The sequence below is a fragment of the Sinocyclocheilus anshuiensis genome, unplaced genomic scaffold (assembly GCF_001515605.1).
Source record: "Sinocyclocheilus anshuiensis isolate Anshui unplaced genomic scaffold, SAMN03320099.WGS_v1.1 scaffold1286, whole genome shotgun sequence".
NCBI classification, from domain to species: domain Eukaryota; kingdom Metazoa; phylum Chordata; class Actinopteri; order Cypriniformes; family Cyprinidae; genus Sinocyclocheilus; species Sinocyclocheilus anshuiensis.
Genome location: NW_015554223.1, coordinates 698,996 through 711,999, shown reverse-complemented (window position 1 = coordinate 711,999; position 13,004 = coordinate 698,996). Strand labels below are relative to the sequence as shown.

The window sequence follows — 13,004 nt, the reverse complement described above, 5'->3', positions numbered from 1 at the left end:
CATTGAATCTGTGGAATGACTTGAAGACTGCAGTCCACAAACGGTCATCATCTAATTAAACTGAACTTGAGCAGTTCTGCAAAGAAGAGTGGGCAAATATTGCAAAGTCTAGATGTGCAAAGTTAGTAGAGACAGAGACAAATTCCAACAGATTAAAGACTGTAATTAAAGCAAAAGCTGGTTCAACAAAATACTGACACAAGGGGGTGATTCTGGTTTTTCTGATATGTTGGTGTAATATCTTTCACTTGGATGTTATAAGTTGAGTTAAGATTATTTTCTATACCCACTGTATGTGTTTATAAAGTTAACATTATTAACATAAATGTATACAGTATATCCGCAATGCTTGTTCACATTTTCAAGAAACACCTATACCATTTCAATTGAGCTTTCAAATAAGAAACTTTTATTATGTCAACTACAAATAATGACATGAAGACTTAGAGGAACCCAACCACACAAAAAAAAAGAGTATCCCCTGGTTTTATTTAATATTCATATGTAATAAAACATTCAGAACACTATTTTACGATACAATTTGTTCATAATTACAGTGCTCCACAAAATAGAGGATAAAAATGAATACAGACTGAGAAAGAGGCAAAGAGATCTTTGAGTCCCGTCACTGAGAGTCTCTCAAAAGAAACAAACGTCACAACAGTGACAACAAACCTGAGCAGCAACACATTTCCAATCTTCATTTTCATGTTAAATACTCACTGCGACGGAGGCAGAGCACAACCAATAATTTAAAATGTCTCTATCAAACCATGTGAACAAACATAAACGAGTAACCCTGTCACATTTAAACGAACAACTAATTCTGATTGCCTCCCTGCCGCCCCACACAACTGACTCTAATGTACCGGTATGATTGCCTTTGACCTCTGTCCTCCAGCACTGTCTTCCTGTTAGTCCCCTTGGCTCTCTACAGTTCCCAGGGAGGCCTGAACTCAGAAATAGGGAGTGGAGTGCAGTGTGTCGTCTCAAAGTTTCGCATATACTTTCGTGCCTGAGAGAGAGGAATGTCCTGTTAGATTAATGACCTATAAACATTCTGATAGGACTGCAGCACAGACAAGCACCAATCATCATCCACCTCATAGCCCGTGTACACAGATTCTGAAGAACAGAGGAAAAAACGACTCACTTTTAAAAACATTCTGCTTAATAAAAGCCAAATCAAACAGAGAAAACAGAGAACAAACCCATCTAGAAATTGTCATAATTCTATTCATATTAAGTGTTCATAACCATTGCTATGGCCAATATTCTAATCCAGGGGTTTTCAAACTTTCTGATGCCCAAATGATTATCCCCTTCCAAAAAAATATGAAAGGCAGCTATATTTTTTATGTACAGAATGAAAAAGTATCTTGAATTATCTGGGAAATACTTCCACCATTAACCATTAATGTTAGACATATAAACATGAAAAAAAATATGGCTGTCAACTGAATAAAATAATTGAGATTAATCTCATGAATCTGTACAAAGCAAAATGAAACCATATTGTCATAATTCCGTACATTAGAACTGATATTACTTGTTCATTTTTACACTTTTCTCTAAACTTTTCCACTCCTTGGAACCCAATTTGAAAATCCCTGTTAAAATACATAAAAATACACTAAAACTATAAACCAGGGTGTTACATGTTACAGTTCTATATTGATCAAGAGAAAAATTCATTAATATTAATAAATAATATTTTTAAATTCCACTACTGACCAATGCCAATTTCAAATATAATAATTAAAATGAATTAAAAATGAAAAATAATAATTAAAATGAATTAACTATAAAAGCATACCTTCTTCAGTCTGTGTCCCTGCTGCGAGCCACTGCCTGACTGCCCTGATAGCATCCTCTGTCATGACTTTAGGATACCTGAGAGACACAAAGAAAGAGAGATGAAACCAATTGACTGAGCGGAACCAGATTAAGTAGTCTGTGTGAATCGCGTCTGACCTGTACTGGAGTAGTTTGAGCAAAAGGTCATTCCCTCTGTTAGACATGATATCCTCTGGACCCCTGTGTCAAAACATAATACAGCCATGTCAAGATCAACAACAATTCACGTTTGCCTCCTCAAGCATGAATGTATTTATTTGCAGGGTTGGGAGGGTTACTTTTAAAATGTATTCCAATACAGTTACAAATTACTTAATTAAAAAAGTATTCAGTAACGTAATCCAAGTAGCACAATATAAAAGTAATGTAATCTGATTACTTTTGGATTACTTAAATTTACATATGTAAATAAAGTCAAAAAGCAATATCTAAGTATTGTTATTCAACTATGACTTTAAAATTAAAACTAATAAAAACTATAGTAAAACTATTTGAAACTATTAAAAATTGTGTCTTGTTTCACCACCTAGATATTACAGCCCATATATATTTTTATATAAAACGCTATGCAGACATCTAGTGGCTATACAGTTTAATTTTTATTTCTTTAACATGTACAAGTAAAAATGAATATTAGGGATGTGACGAGATCTCGTGGTACGAGATCCGATGTGTCTCGCGAGAACGTGACGATATCCTCGCAAAACAATTTGCACTGTTTACATTAGAGCTGCACGATTAATTGTTTAAAGATCGCGATCTCGATTCAGACACCCACGCAATCTTATTCCTGAATGACAACGATTCAGCTATGTCTATTAGATCGCGAGCGTCAGTGGAGCCTGAGAAGCATGTTTTGTCGCTGCCCATGTTAATGAATCATTCATGCTGCTGCTGATCCAAAAAGAGCAACACAAACAATACTTTCAACCACACATCATTATTTCTGTGTTACAGACTTTTAAACAACATAAGTTCTGGGATAAAAGTTTATAGTTTGGGTATAAACACTTATTCTCTACAGTAGGTCCGCCAGGAGGTGGCGACAACTGCCCGTTTAAAAAAAGTATTTGTCTGAATCATTCATTCAGGAGATACTAATTGTGAAACAGGTCTTTATGAACTGAGACACTGCCTCCATTTAATTAAATTTTTTTTTTTGTAAAAAGTAATTTTGTCAGAACCACTAGTACATTGTTATTTTGTTTAGTTTTCTAATCTTTTTTTCTTCAGAATCGTGATCTCCAATTTATATATATAAAAAAACATGATTCTCAATTTATCCAGAATCGTGCAGCTCTAGTTTACATGTTGTTTATTGCTGCATATAATTAATTAAAATAGAAGTTTAATTTCATAAAGTACAAGTTGATTTCAAAATGCACCTACATTTTTTGCATTTTGTTTTTCAGTTGAATAAAAGACAATTTTTCCCTATATATTTCATCATTGAGGATTTCTTTAAAAGGTCTAAAAATCTCGTCTTGTCTCGTTCTCATGAACCCAGTCTCGTGTCTCGTCTCCTCTAGAGGGATAAGTGTCTCGCCACACCCCTAATGAATATAATTTATACACATTAAAAAATTTACACCATATACATATTAGTATATTTTAAAATAAGCCTAGATGTCGAAATGCATGTGAAATGCTATGATCTTTCTTCATTTCATTGACTGATCCGGGTGTGGCTCTCGTGTTAATTTCTACATTTCCCAGCTCATTTTCCGCTAGAAAACTTACCCACAACTGCAGTCATGCACACCATGGAATTTTAAATCACTAACAAACACTAAATTTGAGCTAACATGATGATTTCCATGCTAGTCGCACCTACAAATGTTCAAGTTGTTTGAGTAGCCTTTGTTAAAGCAAGAGTCTATGCATAGCTCACACTGTACAACTATGTTATTTTATTTCTCTTTTTTGAAGACAAAATAACTTAAATTTCCAGACATGAAAACGTTTTTCCCAGCAGGAAGCATCGTAATTTACTGTAGTAGCGTCTCATCCCGCGGTTGAGGAGAATAATTGTAGACGGGTGTTATTTGCACACGCCCCAGCAGGCGGCTCACCTGAGTCAACATGTGCCAACAGAACCAGGAACCACTGTATGATGAAGTAGCGCTAAATATAGTGTTACATGTCACAAAACTCATTCATTTAATTTTAAATGAAACAAATGCAATCCTGATAGTATTCCCACTTTTTACAAAATGTAACTGTAATCTGAATACTTTGTTTTTTGATGTAACTGTAACGGATAACAGTTACTAGATTTTTGTATCCTGATTACTTAAGGCCGTTACAAGTATTCCGTTACTCCCCAACCCTGTTTATTTGTGTCCTGGAGAACTCACGTGGTAGTGATGATTTCATCTTTGGTTCTTCTGATCAATAACACTGGTCCCTGGTACCTGAAATCAAAGCCAAAGTATTTACATAGAGCTCATGCTGTTAGCTTCATGTTTTTACTGTTAAATAAATCATGAAAAAGCTGACGAACCTGCAGAGCTGTTCAGCATTATTCAGGTTCATGTACTGCCTCACTGTATGGGTGACCAAGGGTCCTGAGGAATGGAAACAAACACATTCATTCATTAATTTTTTGGGTCACTCTTAAGAGAACTGAGTAGAAATGAAAAGAATCAAACACTTACTCCAGCTGTCAGGCATGACCTTTAGTGCAAGTGGTAAAAGGTCATCAAATGAGGCATCTAGAACCAGAGCTCGGATCTCTGGGTATGACATCACAGCCCAACTCGCTAAAATAGAGCAGCACATTAAGAATTCAAACGAATGAATCATTTTTTTCTGTTGTGGATCAGTGTTTTCTGATCTGTGATTGGCTGGTGTGAGATTGTTTACCTGTAAAGCCCCCTATTGACCAAGCGTACACAATAATGTCACTCAACTGGAAGCCCAGTTTGTGCACAGCAAACTGAATGATGACGTCCATCGCATTGGCCTCGTTTTGAGGAAATGGAACTCCCTGAAAGAGCAGAAGAGAGAAAAAAAGTACATTGAGGTTTTCATCCATTTTACATTTAAGATAAAACACATGCAAATACTACTTGTGTCTCTAGTGTCATTAATTGTGTGCTGTTATGCCAAGGTCAGTGTGAGGAACAGATGGCGTGATGTTGACTTACTGTACTGCCACCAAACCCTGGGTGATTCCAGCCCAACACTGAATATCCACCTGTAAACAGAAGTGAGGAAACAGTCTGACATACATCTAGTGCATGATTGTTGAAAATATAACACAGACACACACTGACTCGCACACATTTACCTTCTAGTGGCGTGTTCATGCAGCCAACCTCATAGAATCCTGCGTTTCCTTCACAGCAGATCACCTGTGATGCAAATTATATCAGCAATGGAAAGCTAGAGGTAATATGCTATCTCATTATACTATGTTCTTTCCCTGAAGCTTTTCTGTTATGGTTTCTTCTGCTCTGTTGTAGTGGCACATTTACTTCACACTATTCACATTCTTACCAGAGTTTTTCCAGCTTGCCCCCCATCTTTCCTCCGGTCGACAAACATGGTGTCAATCTCATTCCCATCACAAGCCACCAGTTTGTTCCGCTGACCGTCAAACTGAACACAACACACACAATCAATGAATTTCTATATACAGCATATATTGTTCAAAAATTCAGTCAGTATGATGTTTTATAAAATAAACTTTTATTCAGTAAAATGTATTAAAGGTCCCATATTTTACACCTTTCTGGAGTTTTATTTTAGGTTTTGATGTCCTTAAGAATATATATTTGCGGTATAAGTACCAAAAAACCATCTCAATATATGTTGACAGCTCCTTTCTCAGGAGCTCTGCTGAGAACAGGTCAATTTCGGCCTGTCTAATTAATATTCATGAGTCTCTCTTCTGATTGGCCTGTTGTTTTCTGAGTGAAACATGGCCAGGCCAACCACAGGTAACTAGGGTCAGCCGACGTCACAGCGCTAGCTGGAGGCAGCAAAACAAAGGGCAAACTGGAGGCGGCCCATTCAAACCAGCGCAGATTCGGCTACATAAGGAGCTTAAAATATCATCTTGTTGTGATGTTGGGTGCCAGAATCGACATAATACAGCCTCAAATAGAACTTTATGCAGGCTGTGTGCATTTTACTGTGGACTGACTGTTTTGAAACTTATATGGTAGTTAAATAGCCCATAAACCTCAGTTATCGTGAAAAAAGCCAGGAAATTTCAGTTTTGACAATATGGGACCTTTAAACTGATCAACAGTGACAGTAAAGTCTTTTATAATATATTTATAATATCTAAAATAAAAGCTGTTTTAATGTAAATTAGTTATTAAATTTAATTAAAAGTAGTTATTTTAAATTGTAATACTCTTTGTATTATTATTTTTGTGTGTGTGTGTATTTTTGATGAAATAAATGCAGCCTTGGTGAGCATAAGAGATTTATGTCTATGTCTTGCTCAGTAGCGCACCAGGAACAGCATTGCACTTGTGATGTGAAATGCACAGGTATGAGTCCCGTCAAACACAAGTCACAATGAAAGTGCTCAACGAAGCAAGGTAAAATTGCATGGGTGCTTCAGCAAGTGCATTTTTATCTCACGTTTGCTTCTGTTCACACTATCGCTTGGTTGAGGGTTGGGTTTACTATGGGTGCTACATTATTTCCAAATGCGATACATACAACAACAGAAGCCAGATTCACGGTTATTTCAGATAAAACTCAACATGCTTTTATTGCCATTCACTGGACATTTTTACCTTGAAAGTGTCGAGAAACATGCAACGATCAATGTATATATATATATATATATATATATATATATATATATATATATATATATTTCAAACAGGGATTCAACTAATTTTTCTATATTTTTCAATATATATATAGCAGGGATTCAACTAATTTTTGTAATATTTTTCAAAGTGTAATGATGACTGATTATAATTAAGGCAAAATGCAATAACTCTCAAATTGATTTTTTGGACAATACAAGCACATCTGTAGCCTATACAGTATATGAAATGCCAGTTTATGGCATTTTCTGCAAAAAAAAACAAAAACAAATACTGAATAAGGAAAAATCCTTTAACAAAGATTGCACTCATAAAAACCCAACTTAAGCCATTTTTTTGTTCAATTTTAGGTTTTAATTATTTTTTAATTGCTAATTTATTATTTTTGTATTCCCTGATATTTCTAGGTTTTTCTTGACCGTGGGAGTTCCAAAATGTAAAATGTGAGAAGCTACATACGTTATCCCGAGAAGTGTTTTGAATGTGTTGTAGTATGGGTTTGTAGTTGTGTGTGTGTGTTGCCTCTTCTACAAGTCTGGCCTGGCCCTGCTGTAACATGGGTCTCATGGCCTTCTGCAACAGACCCACTGAGCCCGGATACAGCATCCTCCGTCCGAATGAGTGCACTATCAGATAACTACACAAAACACACACATATATATGAGAACCTATGTTGTTGCATGACTGCTCATGTATATGTAAGAGAGCTAATTGGTGATCTCTAATCCAAACCTATGTATTTCTACAAACCTAACAATAAGGTAAATCACTGCAAATACGTCAATCTATTATCACACACTTATTACCTTAAGATGTGGCATGGTAGTGTGCGAACTGAATTTAGCACACTGTCTGCTGCTCCTCTGTGTTTCGGCTCCGGCCTCAGCAGGGACACGCCACCTTTAGACAGCTTCCTGCAGTCGGAGGAAATGCAAAAACATCACAAACGTACAGATCTCAGAGTTGACTCCTAATTAAAGCAAACTCCTCTAAAACTGAAAGACCGAGCGAAAGAGAGAAACAAGCTATACTCACAGACTACTAACTTCTTTCCAGCTGAAATCTACAGGCCAGTGTTTGAAGTCGAAGTCAAAGCATGCACGTTTTTTCTGAATGGGACAGAATCAACATCCTTTTAATGGACTCATCGAAGCAAAGCTCCATGGGAATGTTCCTATGGCACTGCTACGGTCTCACCTTGTTGCTAGGCGTGTTGTTCCTCCTGGTTTCCTCCAGTATGGTGATGAACTCAAGGTACTCTGGGTTTCTCCAGCGTCCCCAACCTAACAACAGTCCAGTGGTAAAAACACAAACAAACACAAATCATGTTTGTTTTAAGTGTTCATTTAGAACAGAGTGAATGTACTTAAAGTATGAATAATAACTACAAAAGTATAGTAATTAAACAGACAAACATTACTAATAAACATACAACAAAAGTAAAATATCGTGTCACCTCTCAGATAGGCCACTCCTAGCAGACAGACCAGCGCTGTGCCAACATACTGACTGAGAGGAGCCAGCTTACTGCTGCAGATGTACCCTACAACATACGTCAGTATTAACCATCTCAGATCGATAGCCAACAGTACCTTACCACATTATTTTTTTTAACAATGTCTGCTTATTTAAAGGGGTCATATGATGCGATTTTAATTTTTCCTTTCTCTTTGAAGTGTTACAAGCTCTTGGTGCATAAAGAAGATCTGTAAAGTTGCAAAGACTAAAGTCTCAAATCCAAAGAGATATTCTTCATAAAAGTTAAGAGTCAACCACACCTACCTAAAACGCCTCGTTCTAACACGCCCCCACGTCTACGTCACGATGTGGGAAGATTTGCATAACGCAAAGAAAGAAAGGCGGCGTAACTTTTATTCTCGCTGTAGTATTGTTGTTGCCACCGCCGCCATGTCGTGAAGGTGCTGTGTGTTTTGTTATGAAAGCGAAACTACTTTGTTTGGCCTTCCAAAAGAGGACGATATCTGCTTCATCATGCCTGGAGCTGATCCGTGCTGGTCGCTGAGGAAATACATCAACTTCGCGCTGTGGATCGCCGGATCGGCTTTCACCGTGGACGAAGCGGAGTCCAGCCCGGGGTCGTCACATGTGGTTGCCGCAAGCCCGCCCGCCGCTCCTTCGTCGAATCCGCCGGCCGCGCCGTTCTCAAGCCCACCGGCCATCGCTCACTCAGCACACCGGCCTCTGCTCAATCTAGCCCGCCGTGTGTGAGGCTGTACCTTAAACCACATAAACACATTTCATTACACCAAATACACAAAATAATGTTCTTTTTAGCAACATCATATGACCCCTTTAAGATTTTATAATGTAACAAAAAAGAACATCAACATACCCCAACCCAACCCTTTACCCATCAGACATAAAGTATCAATTACATTGTACAAAAAACACAAAAAAATGATACATATTTTGGGATTGTATACCCTACTTGTATTTTTCCACAAATGACAAGAACGGTTGCCAGATTGCATAGAATTTCTCGGTAGACCCTCAAAGAGAGTATTTTATTTTTTCCAGTTTAAGATATTGCATGATCTCTTTAATCCAGTGAAGGAAAGTAGGGGGAAGGGGGTCTTTCCATTTAAACAGTATTCATCTTCTGGAAAGTAGTGTGCAAAAGGCCAACATTTTACAAGCATAGCTACTTATGCGCATGTTTTGTGCTGTAACACCAAATATAGCAATAAAAGGAGATTTTCAGATTATTTCAGATTATTACCTAGCCTTCGACCAATGGAGCCAGTGTACTACCTTGAATTGCACAACCATATGTCGTTGACATATAGATGATGAATAGATCTGTTTAATAATTTTCTGCCAAATCGTTTCTGAAATTTGTTTATTCACATTATTAATTAATAAATACTATTCAGGGCTCAACAAGAATGGCCAGACGTTATAATACCTAAATAATAATAATAAAAAAATAGTACATAATATCTAATTTTCACTATGTGTGTGTAAAAACTTCACATAACGCTTGCTAATATTATTTGTATATTTTATTTTCTATTTTATTAATATATGACTAGTAATGCTAAAAGGCACATTTAATGAAATTTTGAACAGACATAAATGACAACATTTTTATGTTTTGCAAAAATACAACATTGGGCATTAGGGGTCAACTTTTTTTATTGTTCTCAATAATGTCATCGATGAATATGATTTTGATTTAAAATAATACATTGATCAGTTTTTGTGGTGCATAAAAAAACCCTTTATCTTGTTATCAGTGGTCAATAATTAATCTAATCTGTTATGTAACTTAATTATTATTAACGTAACCTAATGATATCAAATACAGTTAGCAGTGCCTGATTGTCACTTAATTACACAATTATTGCAGAATGCCATTATCCACATCTTTGTAAGGCACAGACTCTTTTGTGCAAGAGACCGCCAAAGACAATAAGAAAACAACATGCTCTCTAACCACAATAAACTCCATTAATGCCAGAACATCAATAAGATCAAGAACTACAGTACAACCAAAACACATAATGGATTCAACATTAAAATACAGTATTTGAACTGCATTGTATGTGCCTCATTCAGTACTTAATATTACAATAGCCCAACATCTTTGATTCAGCTATTCGAATGCTCAAACTAAACAAGATCATACCTTGGTCAGGATGTAAAAGAGCTCATTCAGTTAAAACTACAGTTTAAACTACAGCACAGCTTATTCACAACCTGAACATCAGTGCTCCTCAGGTCTGAAGCCTCTTATATGAACCAGACTAAAAATACATACAGCACTGCTGTGAGAGCATTAGCCTGTGACTCACATGATATGATTACACCTGCTGAACGTAACATTAAGACTGAACCAATCAACACCTGCTCATGTAATAACAAGATCTGCATGTTGAAATGCACAATATTTTGTATATTATTTACATAGTAACAAAATGGAAAGATGAACGAAAATAAAAGTGTATTGGTGCATGTATAAAATGCTTTTAATAAATCAGAGTTAAGAAGGCACATCTCTGTAAACCTAAACAGGAGGGAGGTCTGGCACTTCCGGACTCCCGTCTTTATTACTGGGCTTCTTACATAAGACTAATTTCAGTGTGGTTGGATAATCATAGTGCTCCACCAATCTGGCTACAAATCAGTGTGATCAGTGTTATCCCTACAATCCAGGAGCAGTGATTCTCTCCCCTGTAACTCTGGATCATTCTACCTCCAACAGTAATATCATAATTCGAAATATACTTCGTATCTGGAAACAGATTAAAGAACACTTCAAGATAAAGTCCCTTTCATTTCTAACTCCTATCGCTAAGAATCCATCATTTACCCTGTCAAGGCTGGATGGGACCTTTGTGCAATGGGAAGAAATGGGGACCTTTTAATTGATGGGGCTCTGGCATCCTTTAGTCAACTGCAACAGAAATTTAAATTCCCCCAGAGTCATTTTTTTTTAGATTTATACAGATTAGGAATTATATACGTGCTCATACACCTTCATTGGATAATACATCACCCTCAATTATTGATAAGTGTCTTGATCAGTGTAAAGGAAGTAAATAGGCATTATCGATAATTTATGATCTGCTACAATCCTTTATTTCTCCCTCTACAAATTTTCTTAAGGAAGAATGGGAGAAGGAACTAGGAGTGGGAATTTCTGAGGAAACGTGGCAGACGAGTTTAAAGGATCTTATCGAACATTCTATTAATTCTAGACACTGTCTTATTCAGTTTAAGGTCATTCACAGACTACATTATTCAAAAAAGAAACTACATAGAATTTACCAAAATGTCTCACCTCTTTGTGACTTTGTGACACCTCTTTGCTCTAAGATACAGAGTTACTGGAATGGAATTTTTGATGTGCTTTCAGAGATTTTTAGGGTGCAAATGCAGTCGGATCGGGCACTTTTCATTCTGGGACTTTCTGAACGTATGCATCCATTATCAAGAGCACAACACAAACTGCTTGCATATAGTTTAATTACAGCCAAGAAGTTAATACTGTTGTTCTGGAAGAAAAAGGAGGCTCCTACTGTCAAATTGGAGAGATTTGGAGAGATGATTTCTACTTTACATTTGGAAGTAATTAGATACTGTTTGAAGGGCAGATTTGAACAGTTTGACAAAATCTGGCACCCTTTTCTCTGTTATCTTGATGGAAACCCTATAGGACTAATGCATCATTTGTTAATGTAATGTTTTAATATTTCTTCATTATACTTTATAATTTAATGTAAACAGGTCTGTAAGGGATGGTTTGTGATGTTTTTTCTTCTTCTATCTTTCTCTCTCTTTTTTCTAATTTTGATTGTATTCTTTGTACAGGTAAAAGAGACGAAAATGTAAGATTGCAAATCTATCTTCAAAATCTTTGCGTTTCAATAAAACGCTTTTTATTACTAGGTGTATTGGATAATAGAATTATAATTTTAGCACAAAAATATTTTGGCGGTTATATGATGCTGTATTTGTGTTTTACCTTTCCTGTAGAGATAACAGAGGAGCAATGGAGAACTGTAGTAGGACAGAGACCACAGCACTGAGGCCTGAAGGACAACACATGACAGTAATTAAACTTCGCATTACAAAACATTTGGGCTTTTTTTTTTAACAGGATTGATTTGGTAACTACACCAACTGCAGGGTGCAATAAAACATGACTGTGATCACATACCCATCCGAGGATGCTATCTGTGTGCCTCTCCAAACCTCTGGGCTGATAATTCCAGCCCTACATAAGATAAAGACATGGCAATTCTGAGTTTGATGTATCTTTACTAAAGTTTGCTATGGCGACCACCATAGTTTCTACACTTAATAATACAACAGATATTGTTACAATAAATCTGTGGTCACTTGGCATTAGATACAGACCAAAAAATAGGTTTGATAGATACAATGTACCAATATTCTCACATATCTACTCTTCATCAGTTCACTGTAGTAATTTGTTGGTTTGTATAAATAATTTTTTTCCACATAAAAGCCATTCATTCAGCAAGAAAGCATTTTAAGAATCACACAAACATGAAAATAAATTATATCCATTTAGTTTAGTTTCATTTATATCCCAAAACAACTAGCAATAGTATCATTATTGATGGTGTTATTCTTCTTATTATACAAAATATTCAAAATCCATGTTGTGTTTTTACTGTTGTAGTCTAATAATTATGCTATTTATTTTGCCACAAATTTGCAACAGTGAAATATCAGTTAATTAGAACTAAAAGTAATCAAACAGAAAAAAATATACATAAAAACATTCCGATAAATATTGGTTACAAAACATATGTCAATCTCTATTTAGTTTTAGCCACTACAATTTTTAATAAAACATTT

At 36.0% G+C, this 13,004-nt stretch overlaps 1 protein-coding gene across 1 annotated transcript in view; it reads right to left on the bottom strand.

Annotated features, from left to right (window-relative positions):
* Positions 1 to 1,036: 1,036 nt before the first annotated feature.
* Positions 1,037 to 13,004, bottom strand: part of LOC107671189 (protein ABHD16A-like) — a 12,854-nt gene continuing 886 nt past the window's right edge. Inside the window, exons 2-18 of the mRNA XM_016464075.1 lie at positions 12,337 to 12,393; positions 12,142 to 12,208; positions 8,110 to 8,196; positions 7,851 to 7,936; positions 7,689 to 7,762; positions 7,460 to 7,567; positions 7,176 to 7,290; positions 5,359 to 5,460; positions 5,150 to 5,213; positions 5,007 to 5,056; positions 4,723 to 4,846; positions 4,515 to 4,619; positions 4,361 to 4,424; positions 4,215 to 4,271; positions 1,975 to 2,037; positions 1,817 to 1,893; positions 1,037 to 1,125 (exon numbers count right to left, since the gene is read on the bottom strand). Of these exons, the coding sequence (XP_016319561.1) occupies positions 1,037 to 1,125; positions 1,817 to 1,893; positions 1,975 to 2,037; positions 4,215 to 4,271; positions 4,361 to 4,424; positions 4,515 to 4,619; positions 4,723 to 4,846; positions 5,007 to 5,056; positions 5,150 to 5,213; positions 5,359 to 5,460; positions 7,176 to 7,290; positions 7,460 to 7,567; positions 7,689 to 7,762; positions 7,851 to 7,936; positions 8,110 to 8,196; positions 12,142 to 12,208; positions 12,337 to 12,393 (1,389 nt within the window). The remainder of the gene's footprint in view (positions 1,126 to 1,816; positions 1,894 to 1,974; positions 2,038 to 4,214; positions 4,272 to 4,360; positions 4,425 to 4,514; positions 4,620 to 4,722; positions 4,847 to 5,006; positions 5,057 to 5,149; positions 5,214 to 5,358; positions 5,461 to 7,175; positions 7,291 to 7,459; positions 7,568 to 7,688; positions 7,763 to 7,850; positions 7,937 to 8,109; positions 8,197 to 12,141; positions 12,209 to 12,336; positions 12,394 to 13,004) is intronic.